Source organism: Lepisosteus oculatus, chromosome 10 (genome assembly GCF_040954835.1).
Source record: "Lepisosteus oculatus isolate fLepOcu1 chromosome 10, fLepOcu1.hap2, whole genome shotgun sequence".
Taxonomy (NCBI): domain Eukaryota; kingdom Metazoa; phylum Chordata; class Actinopteri; order Semionotiformes; family Lepisosteidae; genus Lepisosteus; species Lepisosteus oculatus.
The window spans coordinates 30,802,759-30,819,585 of NC_090705.1; the positions used below are offsets into that span (position 1 = coordinate 30,802,759).

A 16,827-nucleotide genomic window follows, 5' to 3' on the forward strand; every position below is an offset into this window, starting at 1 on the left:
GGTCCAGCAAAAAAAAATTGCAGATGGAGTGCTTTCAGTTCTCTTTTCTGTGACCTTAAAGGGTTCTGCTGCTAATACTGAGCCTGTGTGAGGTGAGCATTCAGGCTTCTGAAACTAAGAGTGAAAGCTGCAATTAACACACCAACACCTTGGATTATGTTTCATGTGTGTTTAAGAACTTGCCGTCTTGGCCAAGTTTATGCAATAGGGGTATCATGTTTAAAGTGTGTTTTTTTTTTATTGAAAAGATTTTCTTTGAAAGCATGATATAGTACGGCACAGTTAAGTAAGGTTATAAATACTTTCAGGCCTTCTGCTTTGTTTATAATGACCTTGTCATTAGGGAAACTTTTATATTTAACTGTCAAAATGATGTGACATCTCTGATTTAAAGGTTATTGTAATCATAGTTCCAATTAAAAATAAGAACATCTATTATATATAATATCAAGCTGTTAAACCTCCCAGTACTCCTCCTTATCTCGCATAAATGCACAATATTATAAATAAATATTCGTAAATAAGGTTCTGTAAAATGTTTTCCAACTGTGAATTCATATGACCATGATTTCATAGATTCATAGAACCTAAAATGCCAGTTCTCTTTATAGTGCCCGTAGGTTTTCATGTAGCTCCAGCTGATGTTATACCTTACTAACACATTTTCTGATGTGGCATGTTTTAGAATACACAAAGCTTGGTAGGGTATGTGTGTTCTGAATGATGGGTTCGAATACTTATTGTAGTATGATTGTGCAGGAATAAGAGCATCTAGATCATTACACTTCCATGAAGAGTTTAAAGATTGGGTTGACTTTCTCAGGGTAATGGTATGTTAATCGTGATCAATACTGATGTTAGGATAAATACTTGAAGATTTGGTTTATTTCATTTTGTTGTGTATTTCCATGAATAGCTCTGGGCTCTTCTGACCCCTTTTCTACAGAATGAAACTGCATCATATAGTCCTAAATAGCTGCATCTTCAGAAATGTTTGCACCTGTGCCTTTTGCTTATTTGGTATTTGGATATATGTATTGTGCCGTTTGTGTGATGAATTGGCAATTCCATATGAGTACCTCATTCATTAGACATATTTCCAGGTGTGTTCTGTGGTTCTCACTGGTTTGGGTGGGCTGCATGCAGACAGGTGTGTATAGTTTAATGTCATACTGAGAGAATGTGGTGTAAATATTTTTGGTTCACTGAAATCAGTTCTTCCATTGGTCATACTTCTGTATGTTACTTAAATGAAAATTGTAATTCACAGTCTGATTTTTACTCATTTTAATAATGTTAAAGTAATATTGCAATTACTCTGCACTTCTTTTGTATATAAGTGTAATTTGTATGGTTTATGTTCAGAAACAAATTGTTTCCACTACAGACTGGAAAAAGTTAAGATTATTACAGCAGAAATAAGCAACTCAGTGCTTCATTATCTGTGAATAATTCATTAGATATCTATTTCTAAACTTGATTTTAGTATTGTATTCATAACTAGTGTGGTTAAAGCATTTAGACTTGTGAAATTTAATTAGCCAAGAATTAATGTTGCAGTTGTTCAGTGATTTCCATACACTGTAGTGAAAACGTTAAAGCGCAGAAACAGGATCTAATTCTCCCACATCTCGATTCTAGATTAAAACCCGATACTATTCCAGTCTAGTATATTTAGATTGGATTTATTTGAATATCAAATGTTAGTATTATGCACGTTGCTTTTCCTTGTTTGAGCGTATAATAAATGCAACTCGATCTTGAAATCTTTCAGCTGTTTATAGAGGCATTTTCAACTGGTGTTGCTTGTGGACACTTTATAAATACCTCTAGTAACTAAGTTTAGGCCTTGGAAGCTATGAGCTTGTTTGTTGCAAAACAACGAAAGCATTTGTTTTCTAGGAACAGTTCTACTTGGTGTTTTGATATTGAGCTAGTTTCCTGTTTTAAGTCTTGCTCTAAAGGTTTGTGAGTTTGCAGTTGCTGCCATGTTTGGTTGAAAGTCTGCATGAGTGGTAGGTTCCGGAAACCTTGCCTTTAAAACGTGTCCTGTTTTTATCAAAAGTATTATGACCGCTAAACAGTTGGCTGAGAAGAAGGTGTTAAAAATCCTGTAATGGCAGAAAGCCCCATGTCTCTATTTGTTCTCACTTGTAAGGTTGCACTCTGGCTTGAGATGTGTAAATGTTGATGGCCTACTTACCCAATTACTGTGCATATGAGGCTGGCTGTGAGGAGTGTTGCTTACAACGGACAGAAGGTGCTATCCCCTAAAGCAGAGATACGTCTCGGCAGTTGAGCATCTTGGACTGAATCACAGTCCTAAAGAAGACTATCCAATTTTAGCTGAGGATTCATTTGATTGGGGGTAATGTGTCAGCCATTGAGGAAGAAGTTTCAGTCTGCTGACATGCATGTTCTCATAGCATTTAGCAAAAAAAGAAAATTCACAAGCCGTTTATATGTGCTTTACTTTCTTTTGTATGTTTAGATATTGTCACTCCCAAAGACCCTTTATTGGTTGGTAGAAATTTCCAATGGAGGTATAAAATCTCACATACATGTCCTATACCTAATTGTCTAACATATTTGAACTGATAGTCTGCTATTCACTTAGGAGTGTTTAATTGTAATCTTACTTCTTCCTTTCAATATAAACTGCATAATACATCCTGTAAGATATGTGTTGTCAAAGTTATTCATTTTTCAACAGGCAGAGTGAAGCTTTTCAGTAAGGATAACTGTTTTATGGCAAGCACATGAAACCTCAGCAGATTTACCCCACTGACTTCAGAAATCCTGGACTGATTTCAGGCCACCCCCTCACAGCTCAACCCACAGCTGTCTAGTGGCAGACTACAGCATGAATTAGACTTGCAGGCTGTAAGACTCACCCTGTGCTGCTGGCTAGAGCCTTCTATTGAGTGGGTTATTAGGGAGTTTCCACTGAACAGTTGTTCTAAATTTCATGAAGCCAGTAATGCTTCATGAGCTTTTGTTTCATGCTTACTTGCTTGAAAGACCAGACATTTCTGAAAGGGAAATCTCTGATTTCAGTAACATTACGTTTAGGCAAAATCCTTACAAAAAAACTTACAAGGCAGTTGTTGTAGTGTCCCACCTGGCTTTAGATAAATGTACAAAGGAATAAAAGTTTCTTAAAAAGTAAAAAGCAAATATTAATTAAGGTGTTAGCATGTTATATACATTGCAAATGTATATTATTCCAAATGATTTTGTTGTTGATGGGAGCTGGATTTTATAAATGAAAGCTGTTCAAAATTGGTAGTTTGAGGATGAAACACTTTTACAGTGCTTCAGTGTGTGAGTTGTTTTAATTCTGGTATAACAAATCTAGAGCAATTAAACTTTCGTATGTGTCTTGTTAGGTGACTTTCCAAATTCTTTTGTTTTTCTTTCTCTGAATAAGTATTCCAGTGTAGCAGAAATGCATGTGGCATCAATTCAATGAGCAGTACATTATATTATATAATATAATATATTTAGTTCCTAAATTTAAAACTCACATCCTGGATGTGCATTATTCTTCATGCTGAAAAAGATGGTAGTTACCAGCATGAAGGTGCTGTGCTCTGAGTCTGTTTGCATTACAAACATTGTAGCTATTTAAAGGTCCTGGTGGAATTAGATATTAGCATCCTAGTTAAAATGCCACATGTGTACTAACAGGAAAATTGTAGATTGTATAATGTAATTTGGCTAATTTGTATATAAAAATGTCTGTTAAATATACTGAACATCCATTAAGACACACTCACTCTTTTTACACATGCTTGATAAGACAAGATTAGTATCCAGATTTTGGATATTTGTGATTGTTAATATCTTTGTCCTTATTTGGATTACGTGATCATTGATAACTGTCAGAAGTTTATTTGAGTGACTTTGGCTGTTTAATAAGCACTAAATCAGTAGTTTAATCTACTGAATGGTGAAATCAAGAAATAAAGATACTGAAAGGAATCAGTCTCGTTGGGTGACTTTCCCAATTCTTTTGTTATTCTTTCTCTGAAAAAGTATCCCATAGTAGCAGAGACCAGAACATGAGATATCAATGAACGGAGCAATAAACCTGTGGAATGTCTTTAATTTTAAAATGAAAATTAACATCCTGGAAGTGCATTATTACTATTGCTTAGCAATATGTCCTGTTAATCAAGAAACAACTCCTTAATGTCAGTGGTATTTTGGAGGGTGAACTTAAGTCATTGCAGGTAATTTGTGATGTTCATGTTAGCTTGATATTACAAAACGCAGACCAACAATAATAAGTTACAATTTAGGAGATAAAAGGTCATGACACATTAACAAGATAAGTGGGGAGGTCCAGCTGTAGTGGTCTGTGCATTGGTGTCTAGTCTAGGAGATAGCTATGCTATCGAACACCCATATTTAGGAAAGCAGGACATCACTGTGTATCTAAACAGAATTAATCTCTGCTGACTGTGTCCAGGCCAAACTGTTAAGGGTGTTTTATAAATGTGGAAGGGATTTCTTATGAAACTTTGATTTGATTTTTTTGTCTTGTGGGCATCTAGACTTTCCACTGTTTCCAGTATCTTGAACAATGTGCTGTTGGTGTTGCTGAGATTGGAATATACATGCAAGAACGTGCAACAGAATGTTGTAACCTTGAAGGATTTCCTGTGTTTTGGCCCAGTGTTTTATTTTCTGATCAAACCAGACAAAGTTTGATATTAGCGACATAGAATAAATGGTGCTTCAGTGGATGCATATTGAGTATTTCTAAATGTAGCTGTTTGATTTACAATGTTCAGTCTTGTGGATCTCAAGGTGTCGGGAGAACTCGGGGGCAAGGATTACACTAAAAGGTCAAATTTATGAAACTATCTTAATTGATAAAATTATTGAATTGGATTTTAAACAAAAATGTGAGTAGAACTATTGTGGTCATTAAAAACATATTAGTGGTCTGCAGATCTGTAAAGAGAAGTGAATGAGTTAACTCTTGGGGTGTCCCTTCTGAAAGGTTGTTGACCCCTGCTCTAGTTGCTACACAACTCCCCTTTAGCTATTGATGACACCCTGACTGCCCTCTGCAATGATGATCCAAGAGCTGGGACCTTGGTGGTTGCCTTCTGCAGGCTCACCCTGATGTCACAACATTCTAGCAGGACAGCATGTCTTTATGCTAATCCTTTAATAACGGCCTTCCTGTGGACTGTGAATTAGACCGTTAGACCATGGATCCCCTCCTTGCCATACTTGAGCGCCGCTGATTGAACATTTAGTGAGATGACCTGAGACAACGTCTGGATTCCAGGTCTTGGAGACCAGGGAACGTAACAAGCACATGCTTGTCCAGGCTGTATGAGAATGGGACAGATCCCGCAGCACCTGCAACCTGGTACAAAGCCTGTATACTAAATGTACACTTGTATTGCTACCAGTGGAGGCCTGTGATTTTTTTTTGCATTAGACACCTTGTTGTTGGTGCAAAAAGGATTTCTCTTATTTCTCATATTTTTATGAATTGGTTAAAGCTGTAATGAAATTCTGTTGACACCGAGATATACTCAGTATTATCTTCCTTTCTTTAAAAAAAACAATGGAAATAAAATATAAATTTATTTTTTTTTGTAATATGGGAATCTGAAACAGTGTGATGTACAGTATGAGTTGAATCTTTCTCGTACTAATTGTATGCACCACTACTGCTGTGACGGGCCTTCGTCCTGCAAGGGTCAGCCGCAGTCCAAGCTGTAGTGGACATTTTGTAAAAATCAGTTTTGCAATGGGCAGAGCATTTGCAATGTTTTCACTTTTTGGGTCTTGGGGTGCCTTCATGCGTAAAAGCACATAAAGAAATTGCAGTTGCTCTTAAATGTATTTTCTACCAGCAGTTGTGCTGAAAATTCAGTTCCATCTGTAATGGTAGAAAATTAGTTTTACTTCTGTCCTTTTTTTCATTCACTGCTGTCACTGTAAAAAGTAAGGTTTGGTGCGTCTCTTGTTACACAGCTTTGGATTCAATGAGCTGTCATTGATATTGATATTTAAATACTAAATGTGTTTAATACATTTACACTACTCTTCTTAAATGTACTTATTGAGTAGCATATAAAGACTTTTACATTATTCTTCAGTCAGAATACACACTTTCACAGATCATGGATTCATTTACCAGCCACCCTTAGGGATATTGAATTTAAAGTTTTCTCTAACCTGGCTTGACAGAAATGTTATTCTTTTTCTGAAAAACCCATTATTGCAGTGATGTTTGTTTTACATGATTAAAACATGTACTGTGCTTATCTGAAATGGTGTCTAAACATGAAGGAAGAATTTTCTGCAGTTGTCAGTTAACAGTCTTCAGTAGGTGTTTTTTTTTATTCTGTATATCATTATTTGTATAGACTTTGGGAAATTTTTATATTTACTTTTGGATATTTTGGAAAGCACCAGCCTATTTTTTTAAGTGAAACATCTAGTGGATATAGTTTTTATCTTGTTGCTTACTATTGAGAAGTTAAATGTACTGCCAAAAGAAAAGCCTTATATCTTTGCAAGATGGCTAGGTTTCTGTATGGGATGAAACTACTTCATCTGGACTTGGAGCCTAATTCAGAAATATTCAGTCATGGTCCTGGAGAGCAATGGCCCACCAGGTTTTATTGGTCAGTGAATAACACTTGAAACGTGGAAGCAGTGATGATAAAGGCCGAGTAACAAATTTATGTAAAATCACGTTTAAGAATCTAGGATGGAATGTTAACTGGGAGAAACAGTGGCTCTTGAGGACCAGCAGTGAATAACAGTGACCTAATTACTCGTGTGTTTTTGGTACAAAGCAGAAATGCCCATCCCATTCCAACCAAAGGTTTTGCACTGCTTGTTTTATCTGACAGTAATATTGTTCAGTCTTGAAGATTAAAAGAAGTTCTTTCTTTTTAAGGGTGTTCCAAAATGTGTGTGCTGTAATCTTCAGATAGTCTGTTTTCCATGTTTACCCAGAGTGAAATCTTGAGTAGTGCTTAACCGGAAGGTAATTACATAAATTACATATAAATTTATTTTTTTAGGAAACGTTATTGCCAAGTGTACTTTCCTGAGTTATTTGTACACATTCTGTCACCATGGGAAAACAAAAAAAACCCTGCCCTTTTAAAATCAGTGCCTACTGTGTACTAATCATGTACATTTCTCAAAGTGACATTCTATAAAAAGTGTAAAAACTTGGAGGAAAATTGGCATGTGTTCTGTTACCATGTGGAATCTTTTTTTCAAATACCCCCAGCTAACCCTTTTTTAAATAAAGGAATTGTTCTGCTTTCTGAAGTTTTTTTATGTGGTTTATCTAGGCTGATCTATGCCTTTAAAACTTTTTAAAGTATGGCTGTCTCTGGGAACAGAAAAACAACTCCAGTATGTGGCCTTTGTGGTGAACCATGTATCTGCAGAGTATATATTTTTAAAATTCAGCTTGTTAACCAACTTGGAACATTGCAGAGGTGATATAGTATGAGGGATCGTTGCAATAATGTTCTAGGATTTGCTTTGGCTGAAAAAGCCTACAATTTATCGCAACACATTTGGTTGATATACTGAATAATCTGATTAAGCCATGAACTGTAAACATGAAAACCATGGTGTGAAACAGGTTTCACTCTGAGTGGTTCCTTGTTCTCTGGGTGTGTGCCGTGCAGAAGAGTCACACTTTATTGATTAGAGTTGAGAAAGCCCCAGGGTGCTCTTTTGTGGGCTTTATATGTGACTTAGTTTTACTCACTTTATTAAATTAGGTGATTTACCATATGCAGCAACATAATGCTTTTGCTGGTGCAATGCAACAGATAGCTCCTGGTTCAGTGGGATATTAGTTGAATCAAGTACTTACGTCTGTTTTGTTAAAGGGCATTGAAATATATTGGAAAGCAGAGCCAAGATGAAATTCCACCTTTACCCAGAAAACCCGAATTTGATGTTTTGTCTGACTTCTGTTTTTCCACACATGCTTTTTTTAAGCTCTGTGCTGTAGAGAATCCCATCCAAATCTTGGCAGCTGTGCAGTGAGTCTCGTCTTTTGTGCTGTTTTGAATCATCCTCTTGTTTTTGTCCAGTTGCATTTCCAAGTCTGTATTTTGGCTGCCACTTTTGCCCTTTCTTTTGTTTCATAAGTTAACATTTCTGGTCTCCATCCCTTACATCTCTATGTTGGAGGTGGTTTGAGCATGATGGTTTTCATGACTGCATTTTAAGAAGGCCATTGATTTAACACTTGAATTTGATTCTTGTGTTCTGCTAAAATTAGGAGAATACAATTATTTTGCTAGGAGTACTGGTTAGTCTCCTACCTTAAGGATTACATTAAAGCACCAATGACTCAACGTGGTCCTTTGAGTATTTTTGCAACTGTTTTATACAAACTCTGGAAAGAAAGGGCAAGTATATATTTTTAAGTGTTGGAAATCACAGAAAATATTAACAATTACAATGGTTAAACTAGGTTTAATAATATTAAAAAAATAAACCAGCATAAAAAAGTAAATGTTGCTGAATGTGTTTCTCAGTCAAAATAACTTGTGTAAAAATATACTTGTTTGTGGCTATTGGACAGTCAAACATCCTGAGTATTTTAAACCCCAGACTATATGTTTAGGGCAGTTACTTTGCAAGTTAGGTTACTATAGGCCCAAAATGAGCAATCATTGAATTTGTTGCTTCAGTGGCAATTTCAAAAAGTCCCCCATGACTGGTGGTCCCTCAAGGGATCTCTCTCACTATGCTCTGGGTAGACCCAAGCCGATTTTCATTAAATTTGACATATTGCAACTTCAGTAGTAAATCAGGGGGGTTTTCCAACCTTGACAGCAATTCTTAGGAAATGTGTGAATGTGCAGGTAGTGTAAGAAATCCTAGTGATTATGTTCAAAGAGGTGATCAGTAAAAAAAAATCTCATGGTTTTGTTGAAAGCCACTAAATCACTTTAATATTATAGTACTTAGTAGTACAATTTAACTTGCAGTGGTATGGATACTTTTTGAAATATGGGACTTTTTTAGTTTCGGGGGGTTTATATTGTTATAATATATCTTTTGTTATATTGGGGGGGTTCAGGCTTTATTTGACAGTGTTGAATCAAGATGCCTCATCTTTTTTTTTTTTACACTGATTCCTTTTTAAGATCTTGAGACTAATTATTCTTGAATGAATGGTTTTCTTCAAGAACTGGCTTAATAAATTCTGCTTGTCTGGCTTTAATACAAAGCTGTACATTTCCATGCACACAAAACATGACACGACCTATTCCTTTATTTGTTAATTACCGTAGCAGTAATTAACAGTAATGGTGTTGGTTACAATTACAATATTTGTGCACAGGAAGAATGAGACGGGGATATTTTCTGATTTAATCTATGGATTCAAATTGAGATTTACTGTATTACTGTATAACTTGTTCATAAACTGGCGTTTTGCATCTTCATTGAATTGAGTCCTGTATGAATTCTTTAACCCTTAGCGAATCATTTACCTTCTATTTTTTTTTCACTTTAAATAGATCTGTTTTATATTCTAGATGTATTAATATTTTACAAATCGGAATATGCAGTGGTGTTAACTTGAAATAAAAAAAATAAATGTTATTGACTAATTATCTGACAGTGTCTTGCATGAAAAAGAAAGTGGAGAGCTGAATCCTTAGTTTGACTGCCTGCATGAGAAGATGTATGTTAGACAAACGTATTGAAAAGCTAAGTTACATTTTGATTGAAAATGATTGAAAATTCAGTTCTAGAAACATCCAGTTATTGTTCTAAGTAAGATGAAGCAAGTGGGTTTCACGTGTCATTAATGTGAATTGTGTTTTTGGTTCCTTCCAGTGCTGGGCCTAAAGGAGATAACATCTACGAATGGAGGTCGACAATCCTGGGTCCACCTGGCTCAGTCTACGAGGGAGGAGTATTTTTCCTAGATATCGCATTTACACCGGACTACCCTTTCAAACCTCCCAAGGTAAAAAATCTAGTTTTACAGACCTTGCGCAAATAACTTTGTGATGTGTTGCAGGGTATAACAAGGACTGTAAATGATTAGTTTTGATTCTGTAGTTAAAGTAATAAAGGTTACAAAGATTGCCAGTTGGGGAGTCAGTACCTAATTGTTTGAAGTAAATCCATCTGCATCAACATGGCTGGGTGTTTATTCCATGCTGCCAAAACACTGTGGTTTTTGCCAGAGTGGTATTCTAGTCACTTTTTTCGAGTCCTAAGTCCCGACAGCCAAGTCTCGGGTAAAAAAGATTTATAAGTCTTCGGTCACGAGACAACTCTGGTTATTTGCAAATTTGAAATTCTGCATTTTTTTAAACAGTGCCCTTCATATTGGAGTATTCCAGCAACATTAATTAAAAACAAAATGGAAAAGCCGTGGAAGATGATGTGATTGGTAAAATTTAAAATTCTATGATTTGCCTGAAGTTTGAGCATTTCTAGTGTCACATGGTGGCAATTGTGTGGGTCTCGTAAAACTAGCAAAATAGGAAATATTTAATGAACTTCCACTAGAACATCTTAAAAAAAATAGAAGTAAATCATTAATACAAATGTTTAGTTTTTTCACAACATGAAATTCTGTTAGTTAACAGGAAAATAATTTAAGATCCTTTATCATCAGTACCTTGCCCAACAATAAGAGTGAGAGGAAGGTGTTATTGATTGTCCATCCCAGAAAATTCTACTTCTTGGAATTTAACCAGAAAAGTTGCACATAGACTGGGATTTATTGTCCAGAGGCCACTCATTTCAGTCAATCTCATTTGTCAACTGTGAGTGGAATTAGGCAAATGACTTTACCAAGTCCTGCTGTAGGTTGGGGACACTGTAACAGTGAAACCTACCATTGCAGCAAAAATGGCAAAGGCAGTATTTGTCCTCCCGGTGAAGACTGAGCTCAGCTGCTGGTGCTGTGGACTTTTCTATTATTCTTTTTCACACTGTTTCAAAGCTCTGTTGACATCAGCTCCTTTCATTAAGACCTGATTATTCACAATTGTTGGTGGTGGGTGGCATTTAAAAAATCAAACATTCTAACAAATTTTAATATTTGTAATTTTTATGACATGCAAACAAATGTGTGTGCTGTTTTCATGGTGGCTTAGTACTGCTGTATAACCACAAGAGGGCTCTGTTGTATTCCTTTGTTACATTTTAAACAGGGCTTTGTATTTGACTGAAAAGCTTATTGTTTGCTTTTGGTAAACCCAAATCGTACCAAGTCCAGTCACAGTGTTATTGAATTCAATATTGAATTGGAACACTACAAAAGGTGTTGCTGCATGCGTTTGTGAAATCTTTTAAATTAGCAGGTTTGGGGAAAAAAAGTTGAATTTCCTCATGGGCCCAATACAATGTTTTCCTTTAGGTGACCTTCCGGACAAGAATCTACCACTGTAACATAAACAGCCAGGGGGTGATCTGCCTGGATATTCTAAAGGATAACTGGAGCCCAGCACTCACCATATCCAAGGTTCTGCTGTCCATCTGCTCTCTCCTTACAGACTGTAATCCTGGTAAGGATAAAATCCTATATATATATATCACATATACAGCTTTTTTGTGTTATTGTTAATGATAGCTGAAGCCTATCTCTGCAAGACAGGGTACACCATGGATGAGACGCAGGTCCATCGGAGGGTACATACAGACGCAGAAACAAAATCATTCACACCAGCGGCAGATTGATTTTTGGACTGTCAGAGGAAACTGGAGCACCCAGAGGAAATGGGGAGAACATACAAACTCCAGCAGATAGCACCCCAAGTCTGGAATTGAACCCAAGGCCTGAGCACTGGGTTCTATTTTTCAGAATAGTTTTATAATTAATAATAAACTTTATTATATATAGCGCCTTTAAAGGTGGCTTCTCAAAGTGCTTTATGGAATGAGAACAACAATAAATAAAAATATACAAGATAAAACACAATTACAATATAGAGAGGAGACCATGGATGGTGGTACTAGGAAAAGCAGAGGGTTGAAGAATGAAACCAGTTCAGTAAAGGCTTTTCCGAAGAAGAGGGTTTTGAGTCTGGATTTGAAGGAGTCTAGAGAAGGTGACTCTCTGATATCCTTGGGGAGAGAGTTCCAGAGCTTGGGGGCATAACAGGAGAAGGCCCTGTCACCCACACAATGTAGACGGGCTTGGGGGACAGTAAGGAGAGCAGAATTATAGAGCGAAGGTTGCAAGATGGGGAGTAAGGCGATAATAGTTCTGACAGGTACTCAGGTGCCAAGCCATGCAGGTCCTTATAGGTTAGTTTTGCTATGTTTTCCGCACACAGAGACTTAAAAAATCATACAGACATCAACCATTACACTAAGCTTGAAAATTCTTTATCACTTATATCAGTTTCATGCATATCAAGATTTCATATCCAAGATGTAAAATAAATGTTTTATTAGTTAATACAGAATGTCATTTGATTCAGTAATGGAGACAGCAGGACATGTACAAGCATGCACAGAGCGGTGTTACTACTTCTTAGCCTATATGTCGTAACTTTAATCAGATGGAGTTGACTGACAGAGTAGGTTCTCCATTCTTGTGATTTCCTTGCTTGGATTCCCGCCAAAGTCTTTCAGTGTTGAATCTGGATGAAAGGAGATTGTTTCTCTCTGTAGTAGGTACTTTGTTTTGCATTAGTGATAGGAAACTGAAAATGGAGAAGCCTGACTGTGAAATAAAACCTTTTGTTCCAAGACAGGTTAATGTATGTAATGAATACTGTATATTTACTTTAAAAAATTGTCAACATGAATACATTTAGTGCTTAATGGTACTTCCATTTTCCTAGTCCAGTTTTAAGTATTATCAAGATTTTTTTAGGTTGTATTTATTTTCAGAATGTACAATTTCAAACCAGACACAGCAAAAATAAATTCAAAACATGATTTAACATTTTGTGTTGATTTTAAATGATCAGCTCAGCCATGTAAATATTTCTAGGAAATATATTTGTATTTTTGTCTTTACAACACCGTTTTGACATAAATCTTGGATTTAAACCAATGAAGGAACTGTGGAGAGAGAGATACAATGGCAACTTAGCTGCAAATAGCTGTTGTCAGGTGAATGCAAAAACAATTGATTATCACATTCTTTAAGAAAATTTGATAAGCTGTGCGTATTGACTCAAGCTGATAAAAAGCTTGGCAAACCGCTGCAAAAGAACAGATTAATGTGAACTTGACCATTCTAAGAGAACATGACCTTATACTTCCAGGTAACCCCAGTGGGTACTCCGTTTGTGTAAATAAAGCACTTTATGTAAGTCTTTTATTAAACATTTGTCATCTGTTCTAGTTTTTTAACATTAACTAACTGCTGTTTTTTTTTTTTTATTACAGCTGATCCTCTTGTTGGAAGCATTGCAACTCAGTATATGACCAACAGAGCAGAGCATGACAGAATAGCCAGACAGTGGACCAAGAGATATGCCACATAATTCAGAGCTGTTTGTCCCTGTATAACATGTCTGTGATGGAAAGAGCTGCTTAAGAATAGATCTGGGGGAAGTGGGGAGGGGTGTTTCGGGGGTTGGGATGGGTATTTCTAATGCAGATTTTATTCAGTCTTTTATTTCCTTTTTATTTTTTTTATTATTTTTTTTTTGGCTGTTGTAAGTTATCTTGGTACAGTTAGAAATATTAAATGGCAATAAGCATCTTTAAGTGGTTAGTTTTGTTTTCAATATTAGCTGTTAATTTGTGCGATAACATAATTTTACATTTTGACTGCTTGTAAGAGGTACAATAGCATGTTTTTTTCCCCTCAGCAGAATTTCAGTTTTCAATGTGAACATTCAATAAAGTCTCTTGATGATGAATTTATTAGTTTCAAATCATTTACATCATATGTTGATCTCCACCTTTACATGTTCATATACAGTCATAAAATCTAATTGTAAAATATCAGTTTGTGATTTTTCCATTTTTTTAGCCTGTTGATTACATTCTGCAGCTGTTTTCCCAAATATGTGCAAAGGGTTTGTTCAATTTTAATCCAGCATGTAAGAAGATAGGTAGGAAGCCTTGATTGGAGGTTTCAAAAGCTGCTTCTTTGTGAGAAGTGACATAGTAGAATAGCCTTTCTTAAGAAACTGCAGCTGAGTCACTTTAGTCATGTATATTCATCAGAGAAAGATTTCTAGATGTACCTGAGATTTAAAATGTTTATTTATAAATTTAATATTTAGGGCTACTTGTGCCAAAAAATAAAACCCGTGCAATCATGTCAGTGAAATGCCTAAATGTAGTTATTTCTGTTACTCTTATTTTCGATTAGCTTTATTTTTTCACAATTTGTACATCCATCTAAAATAATGTGAAGAATTAAAGTACGCAACTATTACTGATTAAATACAGAAGAAGATGGTTTCTCTGAAGTCTCACATTTTATGTGATTAAGAAAATAGCCCTGCCTTTTAGTCATATTTCCAATTGTAAGTAGTGCTGTTTGATTTTTTACATCTAAATACTCATTTCAGCACTCAAATTTTAAAATTTGAGAACTGAAAATTAAAACGGATTTTTTATAGTTATGATACCTTGATTTCTTTTGTTTCAGATTTGCACCAAACATACTAAAAAAGATTAATATTGAGGTGCATACTGTATTGTCTCTCCAAACAAAATATTCCTTATTCAAACATGCAGTGCACATAATGAAATATTGCAAATGTAAAACCATATATACTACTATCATTTCTGTAAAATTAGTGTCTTCTTAACTTGATGGTACCCATGGAACATTAAGTCAAAACTAGATGGTAAGAATGGCTTTCAAGTACTCCAGTCTTAGTAATTACCTTTAGTAATTCAATACTCAAGTTCTAAGATGCCTTTAGGTTTGGCTAGGTCTAAGCACTGAATGAACTAGAATAAGGTGCATCTTGTAGGCAGAGTGGTGGCACTGTGGCTAAGGAGTTGCGCCTATGGCAGGAAGGTTGCCAGTTCAACTCCCGCGGCCGGCAGAGGAATCCTACTCTGTTGGGCCCCTGAACAACATCTCCAGGGGCACCATATAAATGGCTGACCCTGCGCTCTGACCCCAAGCTTCTCTCTCCCTGTCTGTGTGCCTGTGTCTCATGGAGAGCAAGCTGGGGTGTGCGAGAAGACAAATTCCTAATGCAAGAAATTGTATATGGCTAATAAAGTGATCTTATCTTAACTCCTAAGACCGAACCGTTAAATGCAAGGTGAATATAGGTATTGTATTCATTTGTAAAATAAAGTCTTAGGTTTATCAATCACATTTCCAGAGTAGAAAACCATGCTCTTCAGTTTGGTCAACTGCTGATCTTCATAGAACTTGGAATTAGATTGGAAATAGATGCAACTAGTTTAACTGCATACTTGCCCAATCCACAAAAATTAAATTGGCATTTAGTATGTATGGTTATAACAGGACCTACCCTGAGCAGTTTCCTAACAATGTTGCATCAGAATGTTAGAGATGTATTGTAAGAACCTGTTCCCACATTACCATGTAATTATCTCCTACAAGCTGTCTATGACACATTTTTATTTATTATTTAGGTTTTCTAAATCCAGTCTTTTTTATGAAGAATAGTGTTACAATCCCAGTTTTGATACTGAACTATTGAAAACTTAAATCATGGAACACAAACATTTTAAAATGCAAATATTACAACCAGTGCAATTATCATTGTAAGATGATAATTTCCATTTTCATAGTGCAACACTATGACAGAATAATTCTAGATTTTTTTTTATATCATGACTAAATGGGGAATAAATTATATAATTATGCATGAAATTAAATCGCATCCCTCAACAATAAAATATTAAACTTAAGACCATTAGATTCTGTAAAAGAACTAGCAGAAGTTTTGATTAATAAAAGATGTCTGACCTTATGTCTTCAAGGTCATATGCATTTCAGTTTTAATTACTTTTACATCAATAGAAGTATCAAGTTATTTTAAAAATAATTAGCATAATATAAGCTATGATCAACTCTTATATAATTGCTAAACCTAATACAGATCACACTTAACATTTCTTGACATGATTTACTGCTGAACTCAGAGTAATTGTGGCTAAAAAAAATAGAAGCTTGAAGTAGATATTTATACTGCTGAGACAGTGAACTCTAAATATAATTGTGGGAATTCCAGTTTCTTACCACAATACACTTGTTTAATCAAAATGTGTCTTTTCGTCACCATAAGGGTTTCTATTACTAATTCAATATTCTTTGAGATGCAATGGTGTACAAAGAAGACAATATGAATCAGTGAATGTGAAATAATGTTTGAACCCTAGTTTACTTAGCTCAATTAAGGAGGTAACTAGAATCAGGAGATTAAATAGATCAGCAAGTAATAACTAGTATGTCAGGTGAGTAGCTGTGTCAGTATGCGTAGGCTGCAAAGGAACAAGTAATAGGTTGATTCCATGCTGGAAAAAAAGAAGAAAGAGAACACAACGTTTCGGCAATGGAGCCTTCTTCAGGGTATTGTGGTAAGAAACTGGAATTCCCACACTTGAAGAAGGCTCCACGGCCAAAACGTTGTGTTCTCTTTCTTCTTTTTTTCAGCATGGAATAAACCTATTACTTGTTTCAATAATTAGTATGTGCAACCCTGTCCTATATAATGATCAGAAGCTTTTAAGTTCGGTCTTTATTATATAGGTTAGCGGAAATGTCATGCCATGACCAAAAGTTTTAAAAAGACATTGGAAAAGAGTAGATGATGCTCATCAATCTGGACAGGGTTACAAAAACCATTACTAAACATTTGAGACTCCATTCATACATCC

At 35.6% G+C, this 16,827-nt stretch overlaps 1 protein-coding gene across 2 annotated transcripts in view; it reads left to right on the plus strand.

Moving 5' to 3' along the window:
* ube2e1 (ubiquitin-conjugating enzyme E2E 1) overlaps positions 1–13,868 on the plus strand; it is a 29,030-nt gene extending 15,162 nt beyond the window's left edge. For both annotated transcript variants that reach the window (XM_069195077.1, XM_069195078.1), the window contains exons 4-6: positions 9,865–9,997; positions 11,405–11,552; positions 13,390–13,868. In XM_069195077.1, coding sequence (XP_069051178.1) covers positions 9,865–9,997; positions 11,405–11,552; positions 13,390–13,487 — 379 coding nt within the window. In that variant the 3' untranslated portion in view covers positions 13,488–13,868. The remainder of the gene's footprint in view (positions 1–9,864; positions 9,998–11,404; positions 11,553–13,389) is intronic.
* Positions 13,869–16,827: the final 2,959 nt, after the last annotated feature.